The 23,127-nt window shown below is 42.2% G+C and overlaps 2 protein-coding genes across 4 annotated transcripts in view; both read left to right on the top strand.

Annotated features, from left to right (window-relative positions):
• Window positions 1-4,764, top strand: part of LOC307100998 (alpha-2-macroglobulin-like) — a 49,023-nt gene extending 44,259 nt beyond the window's left edge. The window contains exons 34-36 of the mRNA XM_079773710.1: window positions 844-946; window positions 1,394-1,435; window positions 1,982-4,764. Of these exons, the coding sequence (XP_079629836.1) occupies window positions 844-946; window positions 1,394-1,435; window positions 1,982-1,998 (162 nt within the window). The 3' untranslated portion in view covers window positions 1,999-4,764. The remainder of the gene's footprint in view (window positions 1-843; window positions 947-1,393; window positions 1,436-1,981) is intronic.
• A 5,417-nt stretch (window positions 4,765-10,181) lies between these two features.
• On the top strand, window positions 10,182-23,083 carry M6PR (mannose-6-phosphate receptor, cation dependent). Of its 3 annotated transcripts, none has more exons than XM_079775316.1 (8): window positions 10,182-10,394; window positions 14,736-14,906; window positions 15,233-15,434; window positions 16,743-16,909; window positions 18,988-19,097; window positions 19,368-19,498; window positions 21,141-21,267; window positions 21,737-23,082. In XM_079775316.1, exons 3-8 carry the CDS (start codon window positions 15,256-15,258, stop codon window positions 21,857-21,859), a joined length of 837 nt encoding a protein of 278 aa, XP_079631442.1. In that variant the 5' UTR covers window positions 10,182-10,394; window positions 14,736-14,906; window positions 15,233-15,255; the 3' UTR covers window positions 21,860-23,082. The 3 variants fall into 3 exon arrangements, with proteins under 3 accessions (XP_079631442.1, XP_079631441.1, XP_079631443.1); XM_079775315.1 differs by having other exon boundaries at window positions 14,733-14,906; XM_079775317.1 differs by lacking the exon at window positions 14,736-14,906 and having other exon boundaries at window positions 21,737-23,083.
• The last annotated feature ends 44 nt before the right edge of the window (window positions 23,084-23,127 follow it).

Raw genomic sequence — 23,127 nt, 5'->3', positions numbered from 1 at the left:
TAATGTAAGGAAGTAACCATTGGGTTTGCCAATTATTATAGCAATAATACATAAACAATATAAAAAGGGAAAATACTGTCAATCTCAGCAGGGACTTGGGCCATAAAGTAAATAGGTCAGCCCATCAATAAATCATTCTAATTTTATATTTATGTGTTGTACATAGTTCATTTATTTATAGATTGATGAATTTTATAATTTACAAATTTATTAAACTTAAACAGGTTACAATTATTGTTCTCTTATATTCCTTTTTTAGTCAACACACGTATTTCTGCAAGATAGAGAAATTAAATGGTGCCAAATTTCTGGATATTCAAAAATAAACCTAGTTATCCTATCAATAAAAATCATATATCATTCACCTCTGTGAAGAAAACATTGATGGGAATATATGAATTGTTTTATTTGTTTAAGAAACAATTGGGGAGCTTTCTGCACAATTTAAGAACCCTGTTAGTTGATTTATATTTTAATGGGGTTTTTTCCTAGCCAGTTTTGCTCAGTGAATAGAGCATTGGCCTATGGACTGAAGGGTCCCAGGTTTGATTGTGGTCAAGGGCACATACCTCAGTTGCAGGCTCAATGCCCAGCCCTGTTCAGTGTGCATGCGGGAGGCACCAATTGATGTGTCTCTCTCACATCAATGTTTCTCTCTGTGTGTCTCTCCCCCTCCTTTCCAGTCTCTCTAAAAGTCAATGGGAAAATATCCTCAGGTGATGATTAAGCAAAACTAAAAAATAATAATAAAAATTTAAAAAGTTTTCCCCCAAAACAAATGAATATTTAAAGTCATTCAAAGAAAAGAGAAGAAAATTCATTTAATTCCCTTTTGCTTTCTAGGTGACAAATCAGACACTGAGCTTGTCCTTCACGGTTCTACAAGATATCCCAGTAAGAGATCTCAAACCAGCCATAGTGAAAGTCTACGATTACTATGAGACAGGTGAGTGAGCAACTTTCACACACAAATTAAATTCCTGATCACAGAGATTTAGATTTCAGAAACATGTAGGGGAAATTTATTACATTAACAGTTCTTATCACTTTGTTTTGTCTATCAAATCTGATTCTCCTCTCTCTGCCTTCTATACATACATTATAGAAACTGCCTATAGTGTAAATATATCAATTAATACGAAACACCTGTAGGATATTTAATTCCCTTTTCTTCAGCTAAATCAACTGTACAACAATATTAGATTTAAATAAGTTCAACATTGAACTGTCCTTCAGTAGTACGAGGTAAAGGAAAACATAACGTACTGTATTTGAAAAGTTAACAACATAAGGTAGCCAGCAATGCATCAAATGAATGCTGCTGATGTTTCTATATATCCCTTAAATGTTTGCTATCTCTCTCATTTCACCTAATGATTTTGTTTTTATGCAGATGAGTTTGCAATTGCTGAGTACAATGCTCCTTGCAGCAAAGGTAAGTAAGTCACACTCCTTCCAAATGCAGTCAGAACCCCTTTGTCTTGTTCCGCAAATCTCCTCCATAAAATTTTGGTTCAGCATTCTTCATTGACATCATATTGCTCATAGTGTAACTTATTATAGAAAACTGCATTTATTTGGAGAGGACCACTGCTGGTTAAACCTCAGATAGTTCAGAGGATTGCTGATTTGATCATTATAAGTAATGGATCTTGTTGACCACTATATTAATTGGTTTCCTTAGGCCAGGCCTCCTCAAACTACGGCCCGCGGGCCACATGCGGGTGTTTTTGCCGTTTTGTTTTTTTACTTCAAAATAAGATATGTGCAGTGTGCATAGGAATTTGTTCATAGTTTTTTTAAAAACTATAGTCCGGCCCTCCAACAGTCTGAGGGACAGTGAACTGGCCCCCCTGTTTAAAAAGTTTGAGGACCCCTGCCTTAGACAATATATTACCCAGATCTAAGAAAAGGAATCATCATTTGATCAGAAAATCCAAGTTTATCTTAAATTTTTTATTCTTTCCACTATCACACACAGATCAAGGAAATGAATGAAGACTACGTCAATGAAAATGGCTTTGCTGGAGTCCCTGTTCCACAAACTCAGGTCTCCATGGAAGAAAATAGTTTTTGTAACTCTGAAGCTTCTAGTCAATCCTTATCTTGGTATCTGCAGTCATTCAATAAACATTTATTACATTTTCATATAAAATAAAGTTCATAAAAAATAAAATAAAGTTCATGAAATAAAAATTTATAGCAATCAAGGGCTGAGAGACTTCAGAAAATGAAAAACGTTACAGTGATGTTGGTCTGAGTAGGCTTCATGTAGGTGTTGCAGGGAAAAGAAGAAAATATTAAATTATGTACTAAAATAGTGTAAAATGTGTTTGATCATGGGAATACCCTACAAAAAGTCAAAGAGTGAATTTTATAAGAAAAGAAAATACTAACATAACTAGAGAAGACTTCCCACATTAAAGGGAAGTAATGAAATACAAAGTTGAATAGGAGACAGCATAATTAACTAGGACATTACCTGAATTGGAGGTTATGTGTTCTCAGAGCCAAAGCTTCCATTGACTAATATAAATAGTCAGTTAACCTTGGGTTTCAGAATCAATAAAGGATGATAGATTGAAAACTTCGAAGGGGTGATACATGTAGAAGAGAGTTTCCTTAGAAGAAAGAATATATTAGCACTCAAATATTAGACTGGATCACCTTTTTTCTGAAACTTTGAGCCAGGATCAAAGACTAGATATAAACTCAAGGAGGTATTCAGATAGAGTAAATATTGAAGTCATCTATTATATGGATGGAGGTGCCAAAGCTTCAGGATTTTATAGAGGGAAGATCTCTGGGGAAGTCCTAGGAGTTCTTATCTCCATTTGATTTAGTTTAACAGTATCCTGGATGGTATAAGCTAAAAACTCAAGGACTTTGAAATTCAAGCATCCTTAGCTCTGTCTCCAGGCTAAGAAAAAAATAAAAGATAAAAGCTGTCATTTTTGTACCTGGTTCTATTCTAAGAACCCAACAGGTATTAATATATCAACCCTATGAATCAAGTACTATTATAACAAGTGAGGAAACAGAGGCACAGAGTTATAGAACTTGCACAAAGTGCTTCAACTAGTGAATGGCAAAACTAGAATTCAATAGCAAGAAGTCTGGCTCCCAAGTCCACACTCATAAAACCTAAAACCATGCTGCCTCTCCAACCCACTTCAGACAAGAGGGCCGGAAAAAACATGTTTCAGAGCTGAATAAACATTATAATTAGTGTCAATGAAGCATCAATCCAGAGCATGGAATATAAAAGAAATTAGGGGTATGGCTAAAGGAAATAGGATAAAAGGGTTATAATATATTCCATCACTTTTTTCTTTGTTCATATGAAAATCATGACTTCAAATGTACTTAAAGGGTATATTTGTTGCAAATCATTACTTTTATCTCCTGAACTGAGAAGATTTATTCCCAAAACATTTATATTCCATGGTATGATACAAATTTGAATAAAACAAAGCCTGCTTGACAGAGCCTGCCGGATAGGGGGAGGGACCGCAGGAGGTTTACCGGCAGCAGGGCGCAGGGGGGAAGGACCGAGGGAGGTTGGCTGGCCATGGGAGGTTGGCTATGGAAAGCACACTGACCACCAAGGGGCAGCTCTTGTGTTGAGTGTTTGTCCCCTGGTGGTCAGTGCGCATCATAGCGACTGGTCAACCAGTCGTAACAGTCGCTTAGGCTATATATATATATATATATATATATATATATATATATATACACACACACACACATATATATGTGATAAGTACCTCACCCCCCCCAGTGCACGAATTCCGTGCACCAAACCTCTAGTTGTGTATAAGACTCGAGTCTGAACATGATTCAGAAGAATTGTACTCTAAATGAGAATAAGTTTTAGTAATACTGAATACCAGAGGTGAGCATGGGAGGGAGGCACAGAATAGAAAAGCTAGCTGACATTCCAAATATATCATGGCTATTTAATGACAGGATAATAAACACGTAGGTTGAACTATATGAAAGTACAATTTTTGTAGACCCAACACAGTCAAAAAGTGAAAAATCTCCTGATTTCCAGCCTAATGTTTCCTACAGAACACCAAGGAAAGATTTCCTGACTTGGATACCCTAAAATGGGAAGCACTTAAACAGATAAATGGATAGTATGACATTTGTCTGTACATGGAGTGCAGAAAATTCAATAACATGCCTTTTTTTTTTAATCTTTATTGTTGAAAGTATTACATATGTCCCCTTTTTCCCCCATTGACCTCTACCAGCTTACTCCCGCCCTCCACTCCAGGCCTTCAACACCCTATTGTCTGTATTCCTGGGTTATGCCTATATGCATACAAGTTCATTGTTTGATCTCTTCCCACCCACCCACCCTTCCCTGCCTTCCCTCTGAGGTTTGACAGTCTGTTCTAAGCTTCTATGTCCATGGATCTATTTGTTCATCACTTTATGTTGCTCATTAGATTCCACATATGAGTGAGATCATGTGATCCTTATCTTTCTCTGACTGGCTTATTTTGCTTAGCATAATGCTCTCCAGGTCCCTCCATTTACATGTCATTCTTTTAAGGACAGAAATAGCCTGGGGACCTAGCACTGTGTGACTACGCCATATACTAAAATTATGTATCTGTGATTATGAACCATTGCAAAATGATAACAAGATTACCACTTGATTCTACCCTAATTTTTCTCCCTTTCCTCCTACTTTTCAGAAAGTTTAATATCCTGTAATCAAATGTCACCTTTTTATTAAAAATATGATATGTTTCTGTTTTATCTTCTTTTGTTCTTTTCTTCATTAATAAGCCTCCCACTACTGATATTTCCACTTTCCTTGCTATGGAATGTTACATTTTTTTCTTTCTTACCCATTCAGTATCATTCTAAGATTAGAATGATAGGATTCTTCCCTAGCCAGTTTGGCTCAGTAGATAGAGCATCGTCGGCCTATAGACTGAAGGGTCCCAGGTTTGATTCCATTCAAGGGCACATGCTCGATCTCTAGTAGGGGGTGTGCAGGAGGTAGCCAATCAATGATTCTCTCTCATCACTGATGTTTCCACCTCTCTCTCTCCCTCTCCCTTCCTCTCTGAAATCAATATATATATATATGTATATAATGATAGGATTCTAACAGGCAGTGACCTTGAATGCAGTGTCTAGGCAATCTTGCTAATTAAATTATCCTAGATCTCTATCTTGAAAATGTATAGTGACAAAGGGAATGACAGGACACAAATGAACTATTCATATCTAAGGTAAAAACAATGCATGAATTATTGTAGAATCAAGATAATTATAAAATATTCTTTCCTCTAGTGATTGAAGAGTGGATACTCTACCCTTGATTGACCATTTAAAAAAACACACAAAAAAACTGAAGAATATCTTAACTCAGTGCCCTTTGAGTGTTTAGCAACTGTCATTATCACTGCAATCATTGGCTTTGACCATAAGAGGGGAATTAAATACAGTAATGAGGTTATTACACATCAGTTCTAAAAGTGACAACTCAGTAAAAGAGAAGAAACTAAAAAAGTTAGTATAAAAGGAATATGAAATGCTTAATTTTTTTTTTAAATTATACACGTGCAGAAACCAAAACAAGACCATCTGGTTAATCCTGATTTTTTTGTGTGTGTACAAATTGATACGAGAAAATTTTAATCCAATCTAAATCAAAATGTCAATCTTGTAACCTATTCAAATTTCTGCCTACACGTCCCTCAATTCTGACCCTTGTTTCCACAGACCAGCAGTAAGGAAGTGAGGCAGCCCTCCACCCTCAGGAAATAGAGATTAGAAGAAAAAGGCAAAGTTTCTCTGGCTGGTTGTTATCTGGCCATTATTTTGTGTGTACACTTGGCTAGGCAACTGTGCCCTGTTATTCAAACACTAATCTAGATGTTGCTTTAAGGGTATTCTGTAGATATGATTAAAACCTACAACCAGTTGACTTTAAGTAAGGGAGACTTTCATAGATAATTTGGGTGGGTTCCATTCAATTTATGAAAGGTATTAAGAGCAGAGTAGAAGCTTCCCTGATGAAACAGACATTCCACCTGTGGACAGCAGCTTCAGCCCCTGCTGGAGATGCTAGTCTGCCCTTCCTGATAGCCTGCCCTCTAGATTTTGGACTTGCCTAGCGAAATCCACAACTGCATAAGCAAACTCCTTTCAATCAATTTCTTAACATGTATTTCCTACTAAACCTGCTTCTCTTGTTGAATCCTGACTGATACAATACACAAATACTAATAATTTCTCATGGGACACTTTGGTGGGTTTTAGAAGATCCCAGACACAGATCGATATGTGGTAGGCAGTTAGACAGACATGAGCAAAGCAAAGATGATGGGCCAGATACAGAAGGTCACCAGGGCAGAAAGCCCTAGATGCCTAACAAAGGACAATTGTAGGGTGGGACCTCGTCCCCAGGATGACCTTTCCTCCCCTAGACAGGAAGTATGACTCTGTGTCCAGCAAGCAGTGCCCAAACTCCCCCAGGTGTCCTCTAGCTTCCCCTCTCACTTGGCTTGAGGGGTAGAGGTGGGGTGGGGAACACCCCAGCCAGCTCTTCTGCCACAAATTCCTTCAAAGAATTTGCCTCTAGCCCAGCAGGCATGTCTCAGTGGTTGAGCATCGACCTATGAACTAGGAGGTCACTGTTTGATTCCTGGGCAGGGCACATGCCTGGGTTGCAGGCTCGATCTCCAGTGTGGTGCATGCAGGAGGCAGCCAATCAATAATTCTCTCTCATCATTAATGTCTCATCTCTCCCTCCCTCTACCTTCCTCTCTGAAATAAATAAAAATATATTTAAAAAAACAAACAACAAAAAACAACTGCATTTAATTAAAAAAAAAAAAAAGGAATTTGCCCCTGTAATCAGTCTTTATTTTGTCCTTATATGCGCTGTTGGTAATTGTCCCTAGATCAGTGTGGAAGGGACTATGGGGTGTGTCTAAGGACTCTCTGTACAATATGAGACTTCTCATCACCTCCATTGCAGGCTCCAGCCCCAGTTGGGTGCATCTGGACGGCAACCAATCAATGTGTCTCTTTCACATCTATGTTTCTCTCTCTGTCTCTCCCCCTCCCTTCCACTTTCTCTAAAAAAATCAATGAAAAAAATATCCTCTGGTGAAGGTTAACAACAAAAATGGCTCCTTGACTAGATAGTGATGGCTGCAAAACATTATGAATATAATTAATGCCACTGAATTATACACCTAAAAATGGTTAAAATGATAAATTTTATGTCATGTATATTTTACCACACACAATAAAAATGGCTCCTTTGAGGCCTGTGCCATCTGTCCCAGACTCTGCTCCTTCTTGTCATTATCCTCACACCTGCTCCCTCCCTCACAGTGATCCAGGACGTGGGTCCAGAACTCAGAATTCTTCTCAATTCTAAGACAGACCTACACTCAAAACAGCAGAAATGAATTTGTGATTAAAATGTGAAACAAAATAATAATATAAACTAACTAGAAAGAAATTTTGGAAGATGTATGTCTGATCCTAGGTAGGAGATTGTAGGGGGAATACCAGAATCCACAATGGGGGGCAGGGGAGTGTGAGAGATTGCCTTTATTAAAATTTAAAATGCATGAATAAAAGAAGTCTCCATGATGTCTAAAAACAAATAATAGAGAGAAGGAAATTATTTGCAACAACAGGTAATTCAGAGGAAAATACAAATAACTTGAGAAGATGCTCAGACAAACTAGCAGTTAGTAAAACCCAGCTGGGACAAAGCATGCCCCCTCTCCCCTATGCAATAATAATAAGCCAAAATTTAAAACTGAGAAGGGCAGGGAGGATCAGTATTCTCATCCATTGCTTCTGTCTTTTCATAAAGTAATCTGGTAGTATCTGGTAACATTTTTAATTTGGCATACATTTTAGGAATCTATCATAGAGAAATAGGACATAATGAACAAAAATGTTCACTGTAGTACTTAGTTCACCTTCTCTACTATTACTCCCAAATCTTTTTCTATCCAGCATGTTCTTCACGTCAGGGTCCCCTACAGCTAATTACAACTAGTCTCACATAGGTTGCTGCCAATAGTCATGCAATAGTGCCAACTGAAGTCACTAAAAATGTAGGGCCTCTTGCCTCATCTGAGCTCTCAGTGCTGACCAGCAAACTGCCTCTGACCACATGTCTCTCTTTTCCCTTTGTGAAAATTCCAAACTTCTGACTTCCACACATCCCAAACCTATCACTTCCTCCTCCATTCTTAGCATGTGACCTTGTCTTTTATTTCACAGATAAAATGGAGTTCGCCAGGCAAGACCAGTCTGCATTTTCTTCCCTATCGTTTTCAAACGTATCATAGACCCTTCTCCAAATCGGACATGTAGATGGCCAAGGAACATATGAAAAAATGCTCAAAATCACTAATCATCTGAGAGATGCAAATTAAAATGACAATGAGGTATCACCTCACACCTGTCAGAATGGCTATCATCAACAAATCAACAAATGACAAGTGTTGGCGAGGATGTGGAGAAAAGGGAACCCTAGTGCACTGCTATTGGGAATGCAGACTGGTGAGGCCATTATGGAAAACAGTATGGAGTTTCCTCAAAAAGTTAAATATGGAACTTCCATTTGACCCAGTGATCCCACTTCAGGAATATATACTAAGAAACCTGAAACACTGATCAGAAGGAATATATGCACCCCTATGTTCATAGCAGCGCAATTTACAATAGCTAAGATTTGGGAACAGCCTAAGTGCCCATCAGATGAGCACATTAAAAAACTGTGGTATATTGACACAATGGAATACTAGGCGGCAATAAAAAAGAAAGAACTCTTACCATTTGCAGTAGCATGGGTGGACCTGGAGAGCATTATGCTAAGTGAAATAAGCCAGTCAGAGAAAGATAAGTATCACATGACCTCACTCATATGTGGAATCTAATGAACCAAATAAACCGATGATCAAAAATTGACCCAAAGACATAGAAGCATGAACAGACAGTTGAACCTCAGCGGGAAGGCAGGGGAGGGTGGGTGGGACGAGATCAAAACAATGAACTTGTGTGCATATAAACATAACCCTTGAACACAGACAATGGGGAGGTGAAGGCCTGGGGGAAGGGGGGGTGGGGGGAGAATTCGGGATAGTATCTGGCTGGAAGAGGTTAATGGGGGGGGGAGGGGGGAAGGAGGACCTATATACTACTTTCAACAATAAAGATTTTTAAAAAGAAAAGAAATCAGGCTAGAGCCATGTACCAGCAAGGAGCGGGCATTTCGGAGTTAAGAATTCTGAAGAGACTGAACCCAGGAAGTCACAGGAGCGATAGCTTTCGAACTGAGTTCTAGGAATCCCTGGGACTTCAACAGGCGGCTAATAACCCTGAGGGGACCCGCCGAGGTTCTCAGCAAAGGCACAAAGACTAAAAATGAGTTACTTGCTCTTCAGGACACCAGAAATGCGCCCAGGATGGACAAGCGTGGGCTGAGGATGCAGAAGAAACCTCGCGAACAGAAGTGATGGCAGAGTGTTTGTCACGCAGGATGCCACGAGACGGGAAGGGAATGATCAAGACGAGCGTGACAAAGTAACAGCACACCCCCAGGTCCTCAACTGTAGAAAGGAAAGAACAAAGGCGTCGCTAAGAAAAGCCAGCACGGCCACGACCCGATCACTCCCCACATCTTCTAGGCACCCACACTGGTGACAGCGAGACCCCAGGCCGGCATACGGCGAAACAGCGCCTCCCGCAGGCGGCCAATCATCTGGGGAAACACCGCGAGGAGGCGACCTGGAATGAGAACTACAACTCCCACGAAGGCCTGGAGCACAGGCCCCCACCGTATTTCCGCTTCCGCTCTCACACGTGCTCTCGTCCAGCAGACCCACCCGGAAGCGGGCCGGGCATGTGATCGCGGGTGACCACACGTGACGAGCGCACCCCTTTCCCCCCCTTCCCCCCCTCCTCCGCCCCAGCGGAGAAGCCCGGAGGCGGGACTCTGGGAATCCATTGGTAGAAAGGCAACCCGAAAAGGTGGAACTAAACTTGAAAATCTCGATAGTGATTGGATTGATAGGACAAGGGCGGAGCCTAATGCCCGTGATACTGCCCAATCAGCGCCCAGGATGATCAGGGAAGGGAAAGGTGGTGAGAAGGTTCTGTGGTCACCAGCCGCGGGGTCTAGTGGGAGGAGCAGTTGCCCAGCTGCCGCCCGGCGCTTCCTGTTTCCGGTTCCCGGAGTGGAGCACCGCGAGGCGCCGTGGGGAGCGCTGGCTGTGACCAGGTCCCTGGGAACGGGGGTCTGCGGCTGGCCCCTCGCTGGCCCTGTCGCCCGGCCCCGGACAGGTACTCCCCTGGGGAGTCTGAACTTCGGCTACTCCCTTTGCCCACGACACGTGAGTAGGAGGGGTTGGGGATCGCTCACACCTCGGCGTCTTGTGACAGGGGCCGGGATCAGGAAGTCTCCCTGGTCCGGGTTCCTAGCCCAAAATACAGCCCAGGAGCCCTGGAGCAGAATGGAGGCGTAGGCGAGAGGGCAGGAGCCGCAGAGTCGGAAGGGAGTGATGAGAAAGGACCCCCCGCTCCCTCTCCCCCCAGACCATAGAGGGAATTGACGTGTATTTGGAAGGGAGGGAAAGGAAAGTCCCTAGGTCTGGCGTGCGCTCGAGGTGTCACTGGATACCTTGGAAGGACTTTTGGCCTGCATCGTGAGGGAGGTCAAGTCGCAGCATCGGCCCTCGGCAGTTGGAAAGTTAGGAAACTAGAATTTCTAGACCCCTGGGAGAAGTTTGGGGGGCGGGGGGTGAGTGTATGGTGTGGAGAAGGGTAGCCAGTACCGGGATTCTTCTTGTGTTTCTCTTTGTAGCGAGCTTCTGCCCTTGAGACACACAGAGCTACTCCTCAGGCCTTTCAGCACTGGGCCTTTTAACTAACTAGGCTGCTCTTCCAAAAGCGTAGGGTGCCGGAGACAGAAGAGAAGGGCCGGTGTGCACATCAGAAATGAGTCAGAGAAAAGACAGTGGGAATTTCGTTGAAAAGTGGAACTCACGGCTGGTCTTGGGTGAGGAAGAGAACGGTACAGAGACTCAGTGATGGAAATTGCTTCCCAGTTCCTGGTTTAGTTTTTGATCATCCCACTGACGAAGAGCTTTTCAGCATGGCCAAATAGATCTGTCATCTCATGAGGAAACTGAAGGGAGCTTTTCAAAATCTACAGTCCTGCCCCACGTTTCCGAAATTATCTAGGCAAATCCGCACCTTGAGGATCTAATTGTAGCGCATTAAAGAGGGACTGCCTAGCCCTTGGGTTTCATACTCTTCCTGATACATTTTTGCACCCCTGTATTTATCAGAAAATTTCCAGCAACTGCCTTTATGCCATGAGTCGCCCAAATTGCTCCAATAACTTCGTACGTATTTAATGCTTATATATAACCTAGGGCAAGTAACGTAACCTCTGTAAAGCATCAGCTTCCTCATTTTTTAAAATGGGAGAAATGATATCTACTTTTCTGGGTTGTGAAGATTAAGGATCATAATCGAGATAAAGCACTCAGCACAGGCCACCGAATCGGAGAGAAGCAGCGCAAGCATGTAGTCACACCTTAAGCTAGAAAGAGAAGAATGTAAATTGATTCTCATCCTAACTCTTTGAACCAATAAACAGATGAAAACTAGCTCAACTCAGCTAGTGCTGACTGCAGGGTGTTTAGCCTTCCATCCTTGCCCCGTTTTGTGAGATTCTTTGTTCTAATTTGGGAAAATAAGTCATCAACGGATGAGGAACTGACTTTGAGGCCAAAGAACACAGCTTTCTGTTTGAACATCCCTCTAGAAAAACTGGGTCCTGAGGAAGAAATCTTGAAAGCCTAGAATGTTGAAACTTTAAATTAGGTCCTTAGAGAGTATAAGGAAAATGGCATGCTAAATCAGTCTAATAAAGGATATCTTCTGTTTCTCTTTAGTAACTCAGCCAGTCATGTTGTGTGTTGAGCAATGAGTTAATTTAGGGAAGGTGGGAGTTTGAGGTCTGAGTTCTTTATTCCACCTCCTATACAGTGAACTATGTGAGGCGTCACTTCCCCTTCCCATTCCCCTTCTTTGTCAAAAAGAAAGCAAAGCTTTGGCTGACTACTCTGATCCCACACAAAAATTGATGTGAAAGGAGACAGATATGCATATAGCATGTAAATATAGACTATCAGCTCTGAGAAAAGACAGTGGAAATTTCTTATCTGGTTCACTCTACTGTCTCGGTCTCAGTTTTCTCATCTGTAAAACAGGGATAGTAATTGTATTTACTGCATAGGGTTTTTGTAAGGGTTAATTAATGTATGTGAAGTGCTTCAAACACTGCCTGGCAGAAGGCAAGTACTCAAAGTGTGTCCTATTGGTGTCTTCAATGTGGTTATGGGACCCTCAGGCTTTATGGTTGGCTTTAAATATTCTGTGGAAACACCTTATTAATATTACCGTAGTGAATTAATATTTGGAGTACACAAAGTCAGGGAGACAACTTTCCACGCATTTGTTGTCCTTGTGGAGTGTGGGAAACCGTAGGTCAAATGTAAACTTGTTTAGGGGAGTGGAGAAAATTCATTCAGGGCTCAGAGCTTCCATTTTCCTATCTTTAAACTTAGTGGTACACCTTAAATTCTGCCTGTTTTCAAGATTTTTATTCTAAAAATGCAGTGAAGGTAGTGGGCAAGCATGGAAAAGAATTTGAGGACTTTAAAGAGTATTGGAACCAAAGTCCAGACTTATAATATTGGAAGCATTTTATTATATACTAGAGGCCCGGTGCACGAAAATTCGTGCACTGGGGTGGGGGGGGGGGGTCCTTCAGCCCGGCCTGCACCCTCTCACAGTCCAGGATCCCTCAGGGGATGTCCATCTGCCAGCTTAGGCCTGCTCCCTGGGGGGACTGGGCCTAAGCTGGCAGTCAGACATCCCTCTGGCAGCCTGGGAACCCTTAGGGGATGTCCAACTAATGGCTTAGGCCCTAGCCGTTAGTTGGACATTCTCAGTGCTGCCACAGAGGAGGGAGAGGCTCCCGCCACCACCGCTGCGCTGGCCAGCCATGAACCAGCTTCTGGCTGAGCAGCGCTCTCCCTGTGGAAGCGCACTGACCACCAGGAGGCAGCTTCTGCGTTGAGAATCTGCCCCCTGGTGGTCAGTGCGCATCATAGCCACCTGTCATTCCACCATTAGGGTCAATTTGCATATTACCCTTTTATTATATAGGATGAGAAAGATTTGAAAGAATTAAATCTTTGTATCAGAAAAATTAATGATACTGTTATGAAATTAACAAATAGCAGTGGCCTAAAGGGTCATTAATGATACCAGAGTGAAGTCTTTTTTACAGAGGTAATTCGGTGTGTCCTAGGTATGAAGATAAATAAAAGAAAACAAGTGTGGTTAACAGAGCTCCTTGTTTCTATTCTAGAGCAATACAAGCAGCAAGTCAATTGGATTTACTAAATTGTAAAGTGACTTGGTGACCCCCAAGGATTGTCAGGAATTTGGAGTGTAGAAAGATAACTGTACTTACTGGAAATCTAGAAATCCTTGAAATTTGTGACTTGTAGAGCCTTAAGTTGAGTTTTGGAAGACTTCTTCGAACTACTCATTTTGACCTAGTGAATTTTCTTCCTATCTATACATATAAAAGCCTAAGCAACCGTTACATCTGAATGACCAGTCAACCTGTCACTATGACATGCACTGACTCCCAGGGGGCAGATGCTCAACACAGAAACTGCCCCCAGTGGTCAGTGCGCTCCCACAGGGGGAGCGCCGCTCAGCCAGAAGCCGGGCTCACGGCTGGCGAGCACAGCGATGGTGGCGGGGGCCTCTCCCGCCTCTGCAGCAGCGCTAAGGACCCCTTGGGGGATGTCCACCTGCCAGCTTAGCGGGGAGCCGGCCTAAGCTGGCAGGCAGACATCCCCTGAGAGGTCCCAGACTGCAAGAGGGCACAGGCCGGGCTGAGGGACCCCTCCCCCCACCCCAGTACACTGGGCCTCTAGTATCAGTATAAGACAGGGCCCAAAGTATTCAGTCTCTTTCTTTTATATCGTTCTTAATAGCTTTCAAACAGAACCTTTCAAGTGTTGAAGTGTAATTTGAGTGTTACAGACCCTATCAAGTATCAGATTGTAATTTGAATGTTATCTTAGGGAGGGCCACTGGTTTAAGCAATATTTATGAACTCTAGCCCCTGTACACACTTCTCAGCTGTTCATTTCCTATGTTTATGGCAAGTTGCAGGCAGAGCCCCCATCCCTCTGGCCTCAACCTCTTCCCTTTAAATATGTGACCTGCAAAACCTGTTTGATCCTGCCAGGAGCGTATTCTTGTGTCAAAGATTAAGCCTTGCATGGCCGGTATAGTGAAACTGCACAATGTTTAAAGTATTAAACTTTAAGTGAGCTATTGCAATCTAACTTCACCAAACAGTAAAGAGGCAAGGATGTCTCTACTCAGGCTGTCATAAATCTTTTTCCTTTCTGGATTTACCTATGAATTAGACTGGAGGTTATATATACGAGCTTCCTGATGCAGTTGCTTTTGGCAGAGATATTAAAATCTACTATTTGTTGCATATGCCAAAGAATCTTACACTTTCTGCATAATCGAAATATCATTCATTGGTAGTACCTAAGTATTCTGTACCTTGGTTGGCCCTTCTGACAGTTCCTAGAATAAACAAAAAAATGTGTCTTTTTTCCCAGTAGAACTGAGGAGTTGGTAAACTGCTTTGGAAGTTGAGATATTCTTTTTAAGCACACCTTGCAGAAATTGTCAACAACAGCCTGTAGACAGTAACTCTTCATCAAGGCCAGCACTGTCCTCTTTGCTGAATGTACATTGAGGCCTGTCCTGAAGGGGCACAGGAAGGACAGCAGGTGAGCAATAGTGTCAGCTAGAAAGAGGCTTTCAAAATAAATTGCGGGGGGCGGGGGGGGCGGGGAGATAAGAAGCTTAGAGACCTAAGAATCCAATTGAGAATATTAGGAAACAGGAAAATAATAACTTGGATGAGAGCTAAAAGTTTGAAATAGGCAGATACAAGAAACAAAACCAACTTCACAATAATGAAGAAAACTGGCTATTGTAAAATATGAGGTGATAGGTGGAAGATAAAAAGGTTTTAAAAATACCCTTCATTTAGTACACATTCATATGCTTTATCTCTTTCCCTTCTCTTCTGGATCCTCCCCCCTTCTCCCAGCATATACCCTTTCTCCCAAAAGGATGTCCCCCTTCTACAGCTGCTGGGGGACTGGACTACAGCTGCTGCTCCTCCTGGCCATCACGGTAAGAGAATCCTGGCAGGCAGAAGAAAAAACCTGCGACCTGGTAGGAGAAACGGGTAGAGAATCAGAGAGAGAGTTGGCTGTACTGAAGAGAATGACACCACTGTTTACCAAAAGGTAAAAATGAGAAGAACCTTAAAGAACTAGAGAAAATAATTTTTTTTTTTCCCACCTAGCCTCTCCAGACAAGCTCTGGTACTTGTCCCACCTCCACAGACCCAGCTCTCCAACTTCAGATAGTCCCCAGATCTCCGGACCCCAGGACCCAACAGACCCTAACCTCCCCCACCTCACCCCCAGTACCCCGGGCCCCAGGGCTCTTGGAGGGAGGTGGTTATAGGTGATACCAGAGAAGGGATTTTTTGTTGTTATCCTCACTCCAGTATATTTTTTCCATTGATTTGTAGACAGAATGGAAGGGAGGGAGGGGAGAGAGAGAAAGAAACATCGATGTGAGAGACACATCGATTGGTTGCCTCCCGCAAGTGCCCTGATGCACCCATGCCCTGAAGGGAGTTGGGGGTCGAACCTGCAACTCGGGTATGTGCCCTTGATGGGGAATCGAACCTGAGACCCTTCAGTGTGTGGGTCAGTGCTTTAACCACTGAGAAACACCAACCAGGGCAAAGAAGGGCTTTTTTAAAAGAATCTTTTTCAACTCTTGTTGATTTTATTTTGGTATTACTATTGAATATGGAGGGAATACATGTATAATACCCTCCTCTATCTTTATCTGGGATAGCTGGTGCTATCATGCTTTCTTTTATGATACAGAGCAAATTCTCACCCAGTTTTTAGTAGCATTGTGCATTTCTCTAATGCAGAAGAATAGCTGCTTCTAAGGCTGGATCCAAGAGACCAGCTTGTAGGAATTTAAAAAGCATTATTAAATGCTTTCATGTAATAGGACTTTAGACGTATCAGATAAGCATATTTATGCCTATACACTTCATCATCAGTGTCTAGAATCTTCAGTTATATAAATCTGAAGAGGACCTTTAAGGAACAAGGGAGTATCCCATGAACATAGACCCTTATTCATAAGGAAATGGTAGCTAGCACTTTAGCATAGTCTAGAGCAGAGATATTCTAGGAATATCTAGCTGTCTGGGTGGCGTATTTTAATCAGTCATCATCGACAATTAGGATGGTCTGTCCTAATTGATGAGACATTAAAGTAGATAATGCCAAGTTTTAGGTACTATGGCTGTTTTATCTCTTATTCATCATTCTTCTGGTGAATATGCAGGAAGACTGTCAGGGTCATTGTTGTCTCATGATTTAGCAAATATTCACTATTACATTTAGCCATGACATCAGATAAATTGAATGCACCTTTTTGGAGGTCAGAGGTTGGAGGGTAAAAGGAAGAAAGGCTAATAGCCAGTAACTCTCCTCTTCTTCTTTCTCCTCATTTCCTGACAGCTTTGAGAGCACTGTGGGCCAGGGTCAAGACACCTATATGTACAAATTCAGGGTGTGCAGGGAAGCTGGTAACCACTCCTCCGGGGCAGGCCTGGTGCAGATCAACAAAAGTAACGGGAAGGAGACAGTGGTGGGAAGAATCAACGAGACTCACATCTACAATGGAAGTAAGACTCTCACTGTTGTCTGATTAATTGATCCCAAATCAGTCTCAGGCAGTCCTATATGTCTCTCCCAGTCTTCAGAATATCATATGGTAATGTGTGGTTCAGCATGCCTGAGACTATAAACCACAGGGTACCTAGTCCCACAGCTCCTCTGGAGCCAATGCTCAGGACATTTATGTGTTTGTTTTAAAGTTAGGGGAAAGCTTATGCAAAAAAAGAAGAATTTAGTGGAATTATATAGACTGGGGCTTGAAAATATCAACCACAACCTTTTCTCATCAGATTAATCAAACTTTGCCAGTTAAGTGATAAGAGATCAAGTTTTGCAAACCAGTCTACAAAAATTTCTCCACCAACTTGTGATAATATTTCTCAAAAGTCAGTCTTATCGCTGGAAAAGATTATGTAAGCACTTATAATCTAGCTCGCTGCCGCTTGCCTCAGCTGGCCACCCGCCCACCACCACGGATTCGTGCTCGAGTAGCTTGCTGCCGCTTGCCTCCACTGGCCACCTGCCCACCACCGCTGGGAGCTCTCCGCTGCTCGTAGCTCACTGCTCCGCCCTCCTGTAGCTCTCCACCTGCTGCCCCGCCCTCCTATAGCTCTCCCCGTTCCTAGCTTGCTGTCCCGCCCTTCTGTAGCTCTCCACCATTTGTAGATTGGTTGTGATGTTATGGTGTAACGGATAATTAGCATATCCCTCTCTTATATAGGATTCTTTCCCTTAAGGATGGGGTGAGGAACCTTTTTTCTGCCGAGAGCCATTTGGATATTTGTAATATCGTTTGCAGGCCATTATCAATTTAAAAGTTAGCCTCCTGCCCTGACTGGTTTGGCTCAGTGGATAGAGCGTCAGCCTGCGGACTGAAGGGTCCCAGGTTCAATTCCAGTCAAGGGCATGTACCTTGGTTTCGGGCACATTCCCAGTAGGGGCTGTGCAGGAGGCAGCTGATGGATGTTTCTCTCTCATCAATGTTTCTAACTCTCTATTCCTCTCCCTTCCTCTCTATAAAAAATCAATAAAATATATTTTAAAAATAAATAAAAAATAAAATAGAAATTAGCCTCCTATATTTGGCCAAACATTTAATTAACTTAGCCCTAAAGCCTTCGTGGGGCCAGACCAAATGATTTCCCTGCCCTTATGCAGCCCTCGGGCCAGGCATTCCCCACCCCTGCCTTAAGCTGATAAATTATCCCCCCAGTGCTAAATAATATAAATGACAAAAGACTGAGTTTTGACCCATATCGTATTGACTTTAGTGACTGAGAAATCATTTCACCTTTTTTACTGTTTTCATATATGCAAAATTGGAAGCAGAAACCTTACTTTATTGAGCTTACAGGGCTTTTTGAATCAAATATTTTGCAAAAGAAATTTGAACACAGTAAATACTGAAGAAAAAAAAAAAAGAAGAAGAAATGCCTCCCAATCTTAAAAACATCCACTTTGAACTTACCTGTGGCTAATTTAAATTTTAGGCTTTCCCCGCCACCCACTAATTGTGAGGGGCCTCTTCCTGTGATGTTAGCAGGTGGTCAGCAAATGTGCACCATTGTTAAGGAATGGATCACAGTTAGTTTTGCGCTATCAGGTGTCTACCTTTAATGTGGAAAATTAAGATTTTATTTTTATTTTTTTTACATTTTTGTTGATTTCAGAGAGGAAGGGTGAGGGAAAGAGAGATAGAAATATCAATGATGAGAGAGAATCACTGATCGGCTGCCTCCTGCACGCCCCCTACTGGGCATTGAGCCCGAAATCCAGGCATGTGCCCTTTGCTGGAATTGAACCTGGGACCCTTCAGTCCACAGCCGATGCTCTATCCACTGAGCCAAACTGGCTAAGGTGAAAATTAAGATTCTTGTATGAATATTTGATTCTTAGTTGTCTAAGCAAGGGAACATAAAGCCAAGTTTTAGCTTGGCATTTCCAGTATACAGAGTTCATACTGATGAGGGTTATTTTCATTAAAACAAATTTGTCTGAACGTCCCAATTCCATCTTACCACAGTATCCAGGTCTGCCTCTACTTTTCCCCCACCCCCAAAGCTCCATTTTCCTTGTCCCTCCTCAGGTAATTGGATTATGCTGATCTATAAAGGGGGTGATGAATATGACAATCACTGTGGCAAGGAGCAGCGTCGTGCAGTGGTGATGATCTCCTGCAATCGACACACCCTAGCGGTGAGGCGCCCTGGGGCATATGAGCCTAAAGAGATACAAGGACTGACCTGAGGTGGGAGAGACTTTCCAGAGGGTACAAGATACTTTGGGATGGAATAGGGAAAACTCGAGGTTCAATTCTTCCCTGTATCGAGACACCCATCTTCCAGTATACATGGAAAATAGGCTATTGGACCAGGAAAACAAATGTTTTGGAGTTTAGTGGGGGTTTTTTCTTTATTTAGATGGGAGTCAAAACATTTTAAATGTGTTTTGTCCTTTCATCATCAGGACAATTTTATCCCTGTGTCTGAGGAGCGAGGCAAAGTCCAAGAGTGTTTCTACCTCTTTGAGATGGAGAGTAGTGTGGCCTGTCCCCCAGAGGTCTCCCACCTCAGTGTGGGTTCTATCTTACTTGTCACGTAAGTACTCTTTTTTCCCTTATCAGTCCAAGCCTTTCTCTTTTTTCTTTTTTTTTTAAATCCTCACCTGAGTATATGTTTTTAATAATTTTTAGAGAGGGGAAGGGAGGGGGGAAGAAAAAGAGAAACATCGATCGATTGCCTCCCACACGAGCCCCAACCTGGGAATCAAACCCACAACTTTGGTATGTGCCCTGACTGGGACGACACTCCAACTAAGCTGCACCAGCCAGGGCTCCCTTTTTTTTTTTTTTTTTTTTTAATTCATAATTTCTTGGACGCATATGGGCATAAGTTTTGTTGGGGGGGGGGGGTGGAGGAAGAGAGATCATTGGAGGGTGAAAAACTGTGAAAATCCTCATTAAACTCTTACTATACAGAGAATGTATAATAAATATTCACATTTGAAGGTGCCTTTTTTTTTCCCTACTGGAGGGCTGGACAGTATTTAATACTATCCATTAGAATAGCAGTATTCAGCCCGTGTGCTGCAAGAATTTTTAAAACATGCAATACCGGACTAATCAAGGGTACTGACCTCTTTTCCCTTAGATTATCAAATTTAAAAATGACAACAGCCCAGCCGGGGTGGCTCACTAGTGGAGCATTGACCTATGAACCAGGAGGTCATGGTTCAATTTCCTGTCAGGGTATATGCCCAGGTTTCAGGCTGGATCCCCAGTAGGAGGTATGCAGGAGGCAGCTGATCAGTGATTCTTATCATGTTTCCATCTCCCCTTCTCCCTTCTTCCCTGAAATCAATTTAAAAATATATATATATATATATATATATATTTTTTTTTTTTTTTTTTAAATGATGATAGCCACCCTATCTGATGTGGCTCAGTTGCTTGGAGCATCGTCCTGTGCACCAAAAGGTCATTCTCAAACCCGGTCAGGGCACATGCCGGGTGCATATAGGAGACAGCCATCAATGTTTCTCTTTCCCTCTCCCTTACTCTTTCTCTAAAATCGTGGGGTTTTTTTAGCCCTGGCCAGTGTGGCTCAGTTGGTTGGAGTATCATTGTATACACTGAAAGGTTGTGGGTTCGATTCCTGGTCAGGGCAAATACCTAGGTTGTAGCTTTGAGCCCTGGTCAAGAGGCAACCAGTTAATGTTTCTCTCTCCCCTCTCTTCCTCTCTAATTTTTTTAATGTATCCAAGATGAGGATTAAAAAAGTTATTTTTAAGTTTTTTTTAAAAATGAAACAACCAACATAGCAATAGTCCTCTGGTATGAATGAATCAAAATTACACTTTTTTTTTGGTCAGATTTGCAAAAAATATATTTTCTGATGTGCTGCAGAATTTTGGTAATAGCTTATGTGTTCCATGAGATGATTAAAAATTGCTGCATTAGATTATTAGAACGTTTGGACAGACAGAATCATGTATCTAAGAGTGACTGCTGGCAGAAGTTAGTCATCTTTTCGTGAGCGATTTCCTTTCCTCAGACTGACGGTGCTCCAATTGGTTTTCTAGGGGAGCTACCAGCCCTTTTTCATTTAATTTCACTGCCTTTTCCCCCTTGTTTTTATAAAACACAGCTTACAAAACAGCTAACAATGAGTGCAGAGATTATCCTTAGTACCTGAGTTTTACTATTTCTTGGTTTTTTAAGTATAGCTCTTTCTTCAACAGGTTTGCATCACTGGTTGCTGTCTATATCATCGGGGGGTTCCTATACCAGCGATTGGTGGTGGGAGCCAAGGGAATGGAGCAGTTTCCTCACTTAGCCTTCTGGCAGGATGTTGGCAACCTGGTAGCAGTAAGTAACAGGGCAGCTGGCCGGGCCTGTAGCCTGCATACAAGGTTGAGTGACCAACCATCTGGTTTGCCCAGACTGAGGTTTCCTGAGACACAGGACTTGGATGCTAAAACCACAAAAGGGCCCAGCATACCAAGTCAGTTGGTTGCCCCTAGTACTAAGTAACATAGCCTCTTACTGTCTGGCCTTGCTAAGACTTGGCTGGAAGAGCAGCACTGCTGCTTAGATTTAAGAATCTGATATAGCTGTTCAGAGGCCCAGATAGGAAGAAGGTGAGACCTAATTAGAATTTTTCTCCTACTTCCTCCACATTCAATTTAGGCTGATTGTGGAGCTTTGAGGGTTTCTCTTCATTATACCTGGAGAAAACTAGTGCTTGCCACATTCTTAGACCATAAATATACTTTGCCTTACCCTAAAGTTCGTTATTCCAAATGACCATTTTCTTTCTTTGTTTCTTTCCCTACAGGATGGTTGTGACTTTGTGTGCCGTTCTAAACCCCGAAATGTGCCTGCTACCTATCGTGGTGTGGGGGATGATCAGCTGGGGGAGGATTCAGAAGAAAGGGATGATCATTTACTACCAATGTGAATGCACTTTATACGCCCAGCTTCTTCAGTCCCCCGAACCAAAGCATACTCAGCCAGATTTCTTAAGCAGTCTGTTGCAGCCTCTCACCTTACCCTTAATGTTGCTCTTGCTTTCAGTTTGCTTTTGGTTTACATCCTTTCCTCCTATAGAAATGCCTTCCCTTTGTTCTCTATGTGTTTTTCCCTCTGGAGAGGTAGTATAATAAGGCCTGTGACAAAAGGCACTATGTCTTGGTATAGGAAGGTACATGTAGGTTTAGTTATGAGCAAGAGCATGTGGCAGATGTGCTGGCCTTTTCAAACACCTTTTCACAAGTTTTTGAGACACTGGAATTCTTTAATTAAAAAAAAAGCAAAGAAACATTATTTATACAAGTTTTGATTGCTTTCATGCTCATAGTCTCCATGAGAATCTGCATGTAAATTCTTGCTGCTTGGGACTACTTTGCAGTCAATACTTGGTTGTAGTCCAAGTAGTCATTTGGTCTGAACCTGGGGATGTGGTAGACCTGCTTCACCCACCTGTGGGGTTAGGATGGGAAAATGTGAAATTTCCCAGTTAGAGGATCACATCGTTCATTGGCATTATAGTAACTTTGTATCTGGAATTGGCCCTGGATTGTGGTCTTGCAGTTATTAGTCCGTATGTAGCCAAAACACCTAACCCACAAATCTAGTCTTACAAAGGGAAACTGAAAGTGATCTCTCCCACTTGGAGTAGAAGTTGGCAAAGCCTTTCTTACCAGTGTTTCTAAACATGCAGCACTTTCTTCACAGGCCTGTCATTTTTATTTTATTTTTTTCAATCTTCTGGAAAGGGAATGGAGATAGAAGCATGACATCTAGGGCTCTGCATTCTCTGCTCTGGGCGTGGGATTCTACTATACCTGTCCCTGCTTCTGGCTCAGGGAAGTATCTTCTTGCCCACATCTCTGTGTGGGGAGTTTTTAATGCTCTCCACCTTTCTATTTAGGCCATGTGCCCAGAAACCTGGCCTGATCTTTATTTAATAGTGAACCTGTGCCATTGAAGAGTAACCTGGCTCCACTGGGCACAAGAGGATGGAATCCACCGGCAGGGGCCTTTTATAGCCTTAGAGGAGAAAATTATTTCATCCTTGGACTTTTAAACACTGTTGGAATGACTTTTTTCTTTATAAACAGGGAAAATAATGTTACAAAAAACATCTTTTTGTTATTTGTTTGCACCCTTCCCCCACACTCTAGTGTTTTAAAAATGCAAAAAAACCTAACATTTTTGTACAAAAAC

Source organism: Cnephaeus nilssonii (genome assembly GCF_951640355.1).
Source record: "Cnephaeus nilssonii genome assembly, chromosome: 6".
Taxonomy (NCBI): Eukaryota; Metazoa; Chordata; class Mammalia; order Chiroptera; family Vespertilionidae; genus Cnephaeus; species Cnephaeus nilssonii.
The sequence above is the reverse complement of the archived record's forward strand: the minus strand, read 5'-3'. Positions and strand labels throughout refer to the sequence as shown.